We start from the raw sequence: 11,693 nt of genomic DNA, 5'->3' as shown, positions 1-11,693 counted from the left end.
AAGCAAACCAAAACAAATACTCAATTATAAAAACTGAGAGAATACCAAATCTTCAAAGATCAGGGAGGAAATGTTTTTCATAATGGGCAATAATATTAGCTTAGGTAAATTTATATCTTGAATCCTAATTTCCTGAGATAAATACAGAAATAAACCAATACAAATAAAGATCTTCTGAACTTATTCCCCTTGGCCTGTAACACTGGCATCTTTACATCATTTCAGTTTCAACTAGTAAGTGGTAGAGTCAAACTGGAACCCAGACAACCCAGATTCAGAGTCCATGCTCTTATTTCCAGGCTGTCTCCCAATGAATCAAAACAAAATGTGCACCTAGCAAGGGTAAAGGCTTGACTTAGAAGAAAGACCGGCTATGTTGCACTTTCTAAGAGATAAATCTCCAACATGTGACTTCCCTGGGGAACTTTAAGGATAATTATTTAATTTATTTATTTATTTTTTATTTTTTGGGACAGAGTCTCACTCTGTCACCCAGGCTGGAGTGCGGTAGCGCAATCTCAACTCACTGCAACCTCCACCTCCTGGGTTCTAGCCATTCTCCTACCTCAGCCTCCTGAGGAACTAGGATTACAGGCATGCACCACCACACCCGGCTAATTTTTTGTATTTTTAGTAGAGACGGGGTTTCACCACGTTGGTCAAGCTGGTCTCAAATTCCTGACCTCAAGTGATTCACCCACCTCGGCGTCCCCCAAGTGCTGGGGTTACAGGCACGAGCCACTGCGCCCAACCAAGGATAATTTTTCATTTCTGCCTTACCCATGAACTTTAGATTCTGACTCCTACAAATTTAAATTTACTGCCTATCCTGGTCTATTAGTAAGATTCAATAAATAGGTGAATCTAAACCTTTTTAGTTAAGAATATAATAGGAGCTTGATCCTAGTTCTGCTACTTTTCAAAGCTGCTACTTCCTCCTGCAACTAAAGCCATCACCTTCATGAGCAGCTACTAGGCTGAAATCACCTCATTCCTCCCTTATCTATCAGCGGATTTAACATCAGGCTGGGGAAAAAAAACTGATGGTTGACTGCAGGGCCTGAGTAGGGAAAGTACACTTGGTCAAAGACCTCAACTAAAAGGGAATCTGTGGCCAGGCATGGTGGCTCACACCTGTAATCCCAGCACTCTGGGAGGCTGAGGCAGGCAGATTACCTGAGGTCAGGAGTTCGAGACCAGCCTAGCCAACATGGCAAAACCCTGTCTCTACTGAAAATACAAAAATTAGCCAGGTGCGGTGGCACATGCCTGTAATCCCAGCTACTCAGGAGGCTGAGGCAGGAGAACCGCTTTAGTCCGAGAGGCAGAGGTTGCAGTGAGCCGAGACTGCGCCAGTGCACTCCAGGCTAGGCAACAGAGCAAGACTTTGTCTCAAAAAAAAAAAAAAAAAAAAGGTGTGTGTGAGGGGATGGAATCTGTATGTCTGTCTCACTTTTTTGAGGGGTGGTGAAGTGAGAATTGTTTTTAATAGCAACATTCTACATCTGTGTCACATCTGTTTACAGATTACTATATTGTTAGCAGAGTAGGAAGAATCTGCATAAAGCTTCAAGTTCAATGCTGGGAGCCACTACCAGCTGGAAATCACACATATGGTTAAATAATAATCACCTATGTATAGTTCTGATTCCTTTCAGGTGAAGAAGGCATTGGTACAGTTTACATTAGTTCTTTTCATGCATCTATTTTAAAGGAAGAAAAACTCAGCAAAAAAGTTTATCACTATAAAAAAATAAAGCACCAATTTACTTAAATCTGGTTAAAAAGATTAGAAGTAACAGTAAAGTATGAGGTCAATTTGACAGGTTTCAAGTAGTTCTTGTACTTAAAATTCCATTTAGGGATTTAACTAGATTACATCATTAAATTATCTGGCAAATTTCATATAACAACATCAATAATAAACTTGTTAATAAAGTGCTAAAAAGTGCCATGGTTCCAAGTATTAATAAAGTACCATAACAAAATGGCAGAGAAATGGCCATAACCTCACGTCTTTCTTTCATCTCTTATTGTTTTTTCAATACATTTGTGTGATTATTTAATGTCTGTCTCCCACATCAGATAACAAGCTCTATGAAAACAGGAAACCTGTGTATTCTATTCATTCCTACATACCCAGCATTTCAATATAGATGACTGACAAATACTAGGCACTCACACATTAATTAAATGACACTGCAATCATTCAATATAAAACTTACTTAAAATAAAACCTACATGAAGTATCTAAAACATATTTTTTTAACCAATCTTAATCCCTTATTTGTGTGCTTTTTAAAATGGAAGAGAAAGATCCTAGGACACAACTTTTTAAGGCAGAGCAACAAAGATACTGCTTAGGCAGACTTGTTTATCAATATTATAACTTAATCTTACAGATATCCTGGATTCAATAAACCATTTTCTTAATAAGCTAGGGATTGCCTTAATCCACTTAGCAATAAGAAGTAACTGAAGGTTCTTCCCCATAATTTATATACTTTCTGGAAACTTGTGTGCTTCTTAAATTCAATATTTCTACCATAAGTATTCTCTATGTGTTTAAGCTGCAAAACTGTAAGTATTTAAGTATCATAATGGTCTAAACAACTGTGAATTTTAAAACTGGGTAAAATCAAATCAAAATTAAAGACGTAACCTTGCTTCAGAACATTTGTATATAAAAAAAAACAAAATCAAGGTTTATCACCATAGAACACTACCAAAGAACAGCCCCACTGAATAAATAGTTCCCATTTCCCCTTTCAGTTCATATGCCTTAAATTTGTTTCTGTTTAAGTATCAGTTACAATAGATAAATTGGCTTGGTATAAGACACAAATTGCTATTTAATGATGCACTCTATCTCATTTCTCAAACTCGAAATGCTGCCTACAAGTTGAAGGTGATAACGCCACTGCACTTCTGCTGGCAACAGACTTGGCTCCATTAAGACCTGGCAACCTCTATTCCTTCTTATAGATAAAAGAGTTCCACACAACTGAATATATTAAACTGGTATCTCAACAGAAATTACTAAAAATTTTTCATTCTTAACAGGGTTTTTATTTTACTTGTTCCATAGGAATATTTTTTCATGTTCAAAAGGCAAATAGTACCCGTATTGATTTCTATTTATTAATTTAATTATTTAACTGGAATTATATGTAACTCTTCAGAGACTCATATGTGTAAAAGTGAGGTTCAAATTTAAAAAAAAAAAAAAAAGGACACCGGGGGAAAAAACTTACCGGCAAGAACAATCTCTGTGAAGCACATGGTTTAAAGAGTTTTTTCCACTCTGCTGCATTCTCACTTGGAAAGGTTATGGGGTATAACGTATAATTAAATGTTTGTAGAAATGACCAGCTGTCAAGCTAAAACAATTAAAAAACAAAAAACCAGTATAGTTTCACCCTGAATTTTCTCTGCAAAATCATAAAACAACAGATTATAAAACAAAACAGCTAAAAATTAAGATAATATACATTTTATGCTGTAAAATTAAGGGAAAGATTCTTCTGTTCCACTATGGTATTTGTTTTCATTTAAAATCTAAAAATCAAAATAAGATCCTGGAAAGACTTCACCATTAAGATCTGAAGCATAATGAAAGTTATCAGGGTCCAACTCCCCAAATCAGAAAGGTGAAAGACCCTTGCAAATTTGTCTTCCTCAGCTTTACCTAATGTATAAATTCTCTTAACCCATTAACAAGCTAAAATCAGAAAAATTAAGCACTAATTTTATTACCACCGTATATATGACAGATGCTTCCATTCAAAGTCACACCAAATGTGAAACTAATTAAAAAATTTGTCCATCAATTCATAGCTTTAATATGCCTGAATATTTCTGATAATAAAATATTCTGATAAATACATAGCCAATGCCAATTTAAAAAAAATTACTACAAAAAGCAAAATATATCTGAAAATCTATGATGAACATGTTTACACTTAGTACCCTAAATGGATTTCAAGATACTGAATTGTTTCAAATTCAGTTTAAGTAATATCTCTCATTCTTATTTCAACAGAATTACTGATTCAAATTTCCTAAAGAGCAGTAAGAAACAATCTCTGGGGGGAAAAACTAAGTAGTTTATGTACAGGCTGAATATGATCTCTTTTGAATTATGATTGTGTTTAAGTCATTTTTAAAACAGTATCTTCCAACATAGTTTAAGGGAATGCCTTTACTTCCAACACTCTGCTTTGGTGTCTCTGATTATTTTATTTTATTTATTTTATTTTATTATTTTTTTGAGACAGGGTCTCACTCTGTCACCCAGGCTGGGCTGAAGTGCAGTAACATGATTATGGTTCACTGCAGCCTTGACTTCCCAGGCTCGGGTGGTCCTCCCACCTCAGGCCTCTCAAGTAGCTGGGACTACGGGTGCACACCACCACACCCAGCTATCTACGAATTATTTTAAAATACTAGCACTGTAATTTCCTGGCTCCACTTATTAATCACTTAAAGATCTTTTCAATACCAACTTCAAAATAAAATCTTAGTCACTTTAACATGTAACAGTGTTCTTTCATGTACTAAAAGCATGTTCCATAAAATATTTGATATACTTTCATCAAAAGCAAAACCAAACATTCTCAGTGATGATTACAGTCAAAGGAAAACTAAGTTTAAAAATATAGTATACGTTACACAAACAATTCAGCCAGGTGTAAACACAACACAGAGGCTGCATCTAAGATAATGCAATAAATGTTTTACTTTTCTATTACATTTTCAAAGATTTCCATAAGTGGCAGCAGTCTATTACTATTCTCTTAACCCCTAGGACAAGATTAATTCCTCAATATTTTAAAAAACAATCCAGATAGAGACCAAGTTCACAAAATTATCTAACAAAAATATAGACACTAAAAATATTTTTAAACAATAAGTAAAAACGTATACTTTCATATACCACTTAAACAGTAAGAAAACTTTTACACCTTTTAGTTTTCTGCCAAAAACTAAAAGGTATAGACGTTTTTGGCAGAAAACTAAACGATCTGAGCTCATAACTAGTATTTTTGCACTAAATATGCAAAATGAACTGATTTAACCTGAAAAAACATCAAATATATTTTTTACAGTTAGACCAAGCATAAAAATCCAAATGAATTTAAAAGCTTAAGTAGACAGATGCAAACAGACGATAGAGAGGGAGGAGAACAAAAATATGAATGATCATTAGCATCACCTTTACCACCATCTCAGAACAAAAGGTAGTGAGATTTCAGGTGAATTTTCTTTTTCTTATATGTTTTCTTCTGCCTGTATCTGTTCTCTTATTGTTTAGTAATATTTTGTTGTTGTTGTTGTTGTTGTTGTTTTTGTTAAGGAAGTTACAAGGCTGACCTGCCTGATTAAAGAGTATATATTCCATTGTAACAGCTAGGTATGGTCATATGACTAAATTCAGACCAATGGGATACTGGCAGAAATGTCACAATGACTTCTAGAAAGTACCCTTAAGAGAAGGATACTGCCCTTTTTCACTCCCTGTCCTCAAGTTGAACAGAATATGGGTGCACTGGTTGGAGTCCAAGTAGTCATCATGGACCATCAAGCAGAAGCCTCATGTTGAAAATGGCTTAGCCACAGTCAGATGAAGCCAGAGTATCTGAAGATAAAGAACTGCCATATAATCCAGACAACCTACTTTCATGGGAGAGAGAAATAAACTTAAATCCTGTTTAAGCCACTGTTATTTTGGGTTTTCTGCCACTGTTGCCAAATTGATTTTAACTAATACAAAACCAAAATAAATAACTTACTTATCAGAACCAGAAGCCACTTCCTGCCATATTATTAATCAAGAATTCTCTCCTCTCAAAACAGGATTAAAACCTTTATATAAGCTCTGATTCAGGCACTCCCAAGGAAAGGATACAGACAAAATAAATCATAGAACTTCTTAGTCAAAGCATCCTGGAACTAGAGTCACTAAAATAAAACCTCCATGTTTCACCAAGAACTTACTTTTAAGTAGCCCACCGCCGTTCAAAAATGAACCTTCCTCTTTCACCTTAGACCTGGACTCAGATGGAAGTGGTTCAAGGAGCACTCCCCACTTTAAAAGGGTGGTGTTACAGAACAAATATTTTTGTGCAGTGAAGAAATAAAACAACTGATATGGTATAGCTCTGCGTTGCCACTCAAATCTCATCTCGAACTGTAATTCCCATGTGTCGAGGGAAGGACCTAGTGGGAGATGATTTGATCATGAGGGCTGTTTCCCCCTTACTGTTCTCGTGATAACCATCAGTTCTCATGAGATCTGATGGTTTAAAAGTGTGGTGTTCTTTCTCTTTCTCTCTCTTCTGCTGCCATGTAAGACATGCCTTACTTCCCCCTTTGCCTTCTGCCATGACTCTAAGTTTCCTGAGGCCTCTCCAGCAATGCTGAACTGTGAGTCAATTAAACTTCTTTTCTTTATAAATTACCAAGTCTCAGGTAGTTCTTTCTAGCAATGTGAAAACAGACTATTACAACAACATTCTATTATAGTGTATTATTAAATATTCAACTGTACAACCTTGACTACGTCTCAAATACTTACTCTGTCTTTAAAGCTATGATGGAGCTGATCTTCAGCAAAAATATGGAATTGAAGAGGTTTCATGCTGAAAATGATAGCTGACTTCAACATGGTCATAGTTTCTTCCAGTCTTTCACCACAGGCAACTACAGCTAGATGCATTTTCTCAACAGGCTGTATTTTCAGACTGTACCTAATTGGAAAGAAAACCACATTTTCCAACAGTTTTAGTATATGTTTACAACATGGTACTTCCATCATGTTCAAAAAGTGAAGTTCAAGGCCAGATGTGGTGACTCACGCCTTTAGTCCCAGCTACTTGGGAAGCTAAGGCAGGAGGATCACTTCAAATCAAGAGTTCAATGCTGCAGTAAGCTATGACTACATCACTACACTCCAGCGTGGGCAACAGAGCCAGACCCTGTGAAAGACAGAGAAGAAAGAAAGGACGAGGATGGAAAAAGAAAGGAAAGGGGAAAGGGAGAGAAGGAAGGGGAGAAAAAGAAAGAAAGAAAAACTGAAGTTCAAAATTTGTATGTATAAAATAAACGAGGCCAATTCTGCAATCCCAGAGCTTTGAGAGGCCAAGGCAGAAGGGTCACTTCAGGCCAGGAGTTCAAGACCAGCCTAGGCAACATACCGAGATCTCATCCCTACAAAATATACAAAAATTAGCCAGGAGTGGTGGCATGCGCCTGTAGCCCCAGCTACTCAGGAGGCTGACATGGGAGGATATTTTGAGCCCAGAAGATAGAAGCTGCAGTGAGCTGTAATCGTGCCACTTTACTCCAGACAGAGCAAGATCCTGTCTCGAAAAAAAATAACGTATTTATTTAAAAAATAAGTAAAGGGCAAAGGTCAAATTACAAAACATTTTTAAAATGTTGAATCAATCATGTATTTCCACACTCTCAACCAACTCTTCTCACCAATTTTCCTCCTTTCAAACTACAGAACACACAAAAAATGACTACTTTCTCAATTCTCCCAAGAATACAAAACTAGTACCATTGTGGCTGCCAGTAAATAAATTAATTCATTACTCACATTAGATGCCTTAGGAAATTAGAGCTTAATTCTCTCAAGGAACCCACTGAGAAAGGTTGATTTGAGGTCTTTCATTCAATTTTTTAAAAACATTGTTATTAAAAAAAAAAACCTTAAAAACATTCTTACTTCATCTGAAACCTCTCCCCATACCACCTCTCACCAACCAACAGTTCACTGTAAAGCAAACCCAGTCATAATTTCATCCATAAATATTTCAGTATTACATCCAATCTTAAACCATGCTGACTACAAGAAAAAATTTCCTTCACATTAATAATACACATTCAGTCCCATTTACCAAATACCCAGCAAGATGTAAACACTTCTAAGATGGTCTAAAACATGCTAGTCGAACACTAGTACGTCTTTAGAATCTACTTCTAACACAGAGCAGCAGTGTATACCAACAGGCTTAAGTAACCTTTAATACCTCTTGCTTCTGCTGTACCACTTCTTTCACATGTCTGGTGTTAGCATAAGCTTCGGTCTTTTTACTTTTTTTTCTTCTTTTTAGAGACAGGGTCTCCTCACTCTATCACCTACGATGGAGTGCAGTGGCGCATTCATAGCTAACTGCAGCCTCAACCTCCCAGGCTCAAGCCATCTTCCCATCTCAGCCTCCCAAGTAGCTGGGACCACAGACGTGCAACATGTCCAACTAATTTTTTTTTTCATTTTTTGTAGAGATGGGGTCTCACTATGTTGCCCAGACTAGCCCCGAACTCCTGGCCTCAAGGGATCCTCCCACCTCAGCCTCCCAAAGTGCTGGGATTACAGGCATGAGCCAGCACACCTGGCCAGCTTGGGTCTTTTTAAAGCTCTCTATTATTTTCCGTTGACAGTAATTTGAAACAAGCAATGTCTCTTCCCTTGTTTGTACCCTCTATCCTTTGCCCTCTTTTGTGCTGAGCCCATCAGTTCATAACACTGAAACTAATGACGGAGGGGATACTTAAACTATCGGTGGAGGGGAGACTATCTACGCTTTCTACGTCTATAAAGCGGGGACATGAATCCAGTTCATCTCAAAAACAGTGGAAGCCACAATGACAAGTTAAAAACTAAGCAATAAAGACACAACAATTTTAAGAGAATTCTAAATTATCTCATCTTTCCAGTGACTGCCTCCAGATCCTACTTCTCTCTACAGCATCATGATTTAAGAATCATTAATGGGCTCAGATTGCTTTACTGGCCCATAGCTAGATCTTGCCCCAAAGTCAAAGGCCAAGAGAATATTTTAAAAGTAAGGCATGATAGTCATACGCTGTTTTGTACAGCATCAACTACATACACAGATAAGAAGTATATTAAACCTTAAGAAAAAACAGCCTCAAGTCCTGGTATGGTGGCTAACACCTGTAATTCCAGTACTTTGGGAGGCCAAGTCGAGAGGAGAGCTTGAGGTCCGGAGTTTGAGACCAGCCTGGGTAACACAGTGAGACCCAGTATCCACACACACAAAAAAACTAGCTGGGTGTGATGGTGCACACGTGTACACCTAGCTACTCAAAGGCTGAGGCAGGAGGGTTGCTCGAGTCCAGCAGTTCAAGATTGCAGAGAGCTGTGATCATGTCACAGTGCACTCCAGCCTGGGTGCTGGGTGATGTCTTAAATAATAATATACCCAAATGTTTCTCAAGAAAAAAAAATCCCTCTAAAAATCAGTCTCAGCAACTCCTCCCAGGTATTTTAGCAAGGATTGTTTTGGTCACACTGCCAGCACTCCTTTCACCAATTTCTACAGGAGTACTGTCAACTACATCACATTTCCTTTTCTGTTTGGGATCCTTTTGAGTGGAAGTATTATATACAGTACAGGCTCAACTCCTAAACTGACCACAAAAAACACAGTTAAAATATGTCTCTGACACCCACCCTACCCCTAGACCTAAAAGACAGGAAAATCAATTGCAACTGGAAAAAAATCTAAAGTAAGCTTCTACATGATAAGAAGTGATAACTAAAACCTTCTAAGCAGTTATAGGGAAGCAGTCATTCAAATTACGTTGGCCCCAATTGAATGGCAGAATCTTGCCAGGGTCTACAAAAATCTTTCTTTTGATCACAATATGAACAGGAGAAAAGTCTATGTGGATTTACAGAAATGTAAATAGAAAAGGAGATTTTAAAGTCAAACTTATTTTTCTACATATATGCGATTAGAAGAAATTCTTCAGATGATTCAAAGATAGTATCTGAGGGCTCCCATGGTTAAAGCTGGCATAACCTGCGTATGAAAAGTATGACAGTAATGAATGATAGCATATTAAATTTATAAAGTGAACCCTGGCCGGGCACGGTGGCTCACACCTGTAATCCCAGCACTTTGACAGGCCGAAGTGAGTGAATCATTTGAGGTCAAGAGTTTGAGATTAGGCTGGCCAACATGGTGAAACCCCGTCTCTACTAAAAATACAATAATTAGCCGGGCGTGGTGGCACACACTTGTAGTCCAGCTACTCGGGAGACTGAGACAGGAGAATTGCATGAACCCAGGAGGCAGAGGTTGCAGTGATCTGCGATCATGCCCCTGCACTACAGTCTGGGCAACAGAGCAAGATTCTGTTTCAAAAAAATAAATACAAAGTGAACACATCAGTCAAAAAATGATATTAAATAAAGGGGTAAGGAGAGGGAACTCTTCTTTTTTTAAAGATGAATACCAACCAATAAATGCAGAAGAAATGAGAGAATTATAAAATTCACTATTTTGCAATCACCACTGTAACAGTAGACAAAAATAATCAGTGGATGCTAAAACCACATACTAACAATATATTTCCCCCATATATTATACTGGAGATAAAAGTACTAGTACAGTGTAGAAATGCGAGAACATCACCTTAACCTGTGATCAAACTTAATATTAAACTTATGGCTTCAGAAGTCTCCTGATAGCATGCCCAAAGAAGAACACAGTATCCCATGCAGTAATCTTGCCAAAAATCCTGAATCTAGTAATAACTGGACAGTCGGCAAATCAAAATTAAGGGACATTCTGCAAAATAAAAACAAAAATATCACAAAAGATACCAAAAACAGCACCCCTTCTCACCCCAAAAAAGGCTAGGGAACAGTTCTAGAATAAAGGAGACTAACTCAGCCTGAGTTGAATGCAATGTATGGTCCTTGGCTGGGTCCTGAATGGGGAAGAAAAGATACAAAGTACATTAACAGGAAAATAAGAAAATAGGAATAGGAATATATATTCTATGAACAGTGTTAAATAACTTAAAGTGACAATTATGGCTGTATTATAGTATGTCCCTGTTCTTAGGAGACACATGCTGAATCTATGTATTTAGGGGTGTGTCATAATGCCTGCTGTCTCTCAAATGGTTTGGCAGAAAAAGAAAAGTGGTAAAATGTTAGTAATAAATATCTAGGTGAAAAATGTATGGTATGCTTACTGTACTATTCTTGTAACCTTTGTATATTTGAAATTTATCAAAGTAAAAAGTTGTGAGGTAGGGGTTTATCATTAAAAAAACTTAAAGAATGCTTTACATAACAAATTTAGATGCAAATACTGTTAACAAATTTCTAAATCTTAGGAATTAACTTCTGATTTTAAGCAAATTTCTGCTATAAAGGAATAATAATTTTTTTCCATTTTGTTTTATTTCACAGTATAATCTCCAGTGTGTTCTTATAGCCTATTATTAAATTAGTATTCTCTATTTAAAAAGATACATAGGCCGGGCGCGGTGGCTCAAGCCTGTAATCCCAGCACTTTGGGAGGCCGAGGCGGGTGGATCACGAGGTCAGGAGATCGAGACCATCCTGGCTAACACGGTGAAACCCTGTCTCTACTAAAAATACAAAAAATTAGCCAGGCGTGATGGCGGGCGCCTGTAGTCCCAGCTACAGGGGAGGCTGAGGCAGGAGAATGGCGAAAACCCGGGAGGCGGAGCTTGCAGTGAACCGAGATCACGCCACTGCACTCCAGTCTGGGCAACAGAGCAAGACTCCGTCTAAAAAAAAAAAAAAAAAAAAAAAAAAGATACATAATTAGACTACAAACTCCCATTGACGTATATAAAGTCAAACTAAACAAATTTCAAATAACCATCTACTCAAACTA

The 11,693-nt window shown here is 37.3% G+C and overlaps 1 protein-coding gene across 1 annotated transcript in view; it reads right to left on the bottom strand.

Annotated features, from left to right (window-relative positions):
• GXYLT1 (glucoside xylosyltransferase 1) overlaps positions 1 to 11,693 on the bottom strand; it is a gene marked incomplete at its 5' end in the record, with an annotated part of 45,965 nt that overhangs the window by 21,719 nt on the left and 12,553 nt on the right. The window contains 2 exons of the mRNA XM_011999059.1: positions 3,255 to 3,380; positions 6,578 to 6,749. Coding sequence (XP_011854449.1) covers positions 3,255 to 3,380; positions 6,578 to 6,749 — 298 coding nt within the window. The remainder of the gene's footprint in view (positions 1 to 3,254; positions 3,381 to 6,577; positions 6,750 to 11,693) is intronic.

This window comes from Mandrillus leucophaeus, unplaced genomic scaffold (assembly GCF_000951045.1).
Source record: "Mandrillus leucophaeus isolate KB7577 unplaced genomic scaffold, Mleu.le_1.0 Scaffold580, whole genome shotgun sequence".
NCBI lineage: Eukaryota > Metazoa > Chordata > Mammalia > Primates > Cercopithecidae > Mandrillus > Mandrillus leucophaeus.
The sequence above is the reverse complement of the archived record's forward strand: the minus strand, read 5'-3'. Positions and strand labels throughout refer to the sequence as shown.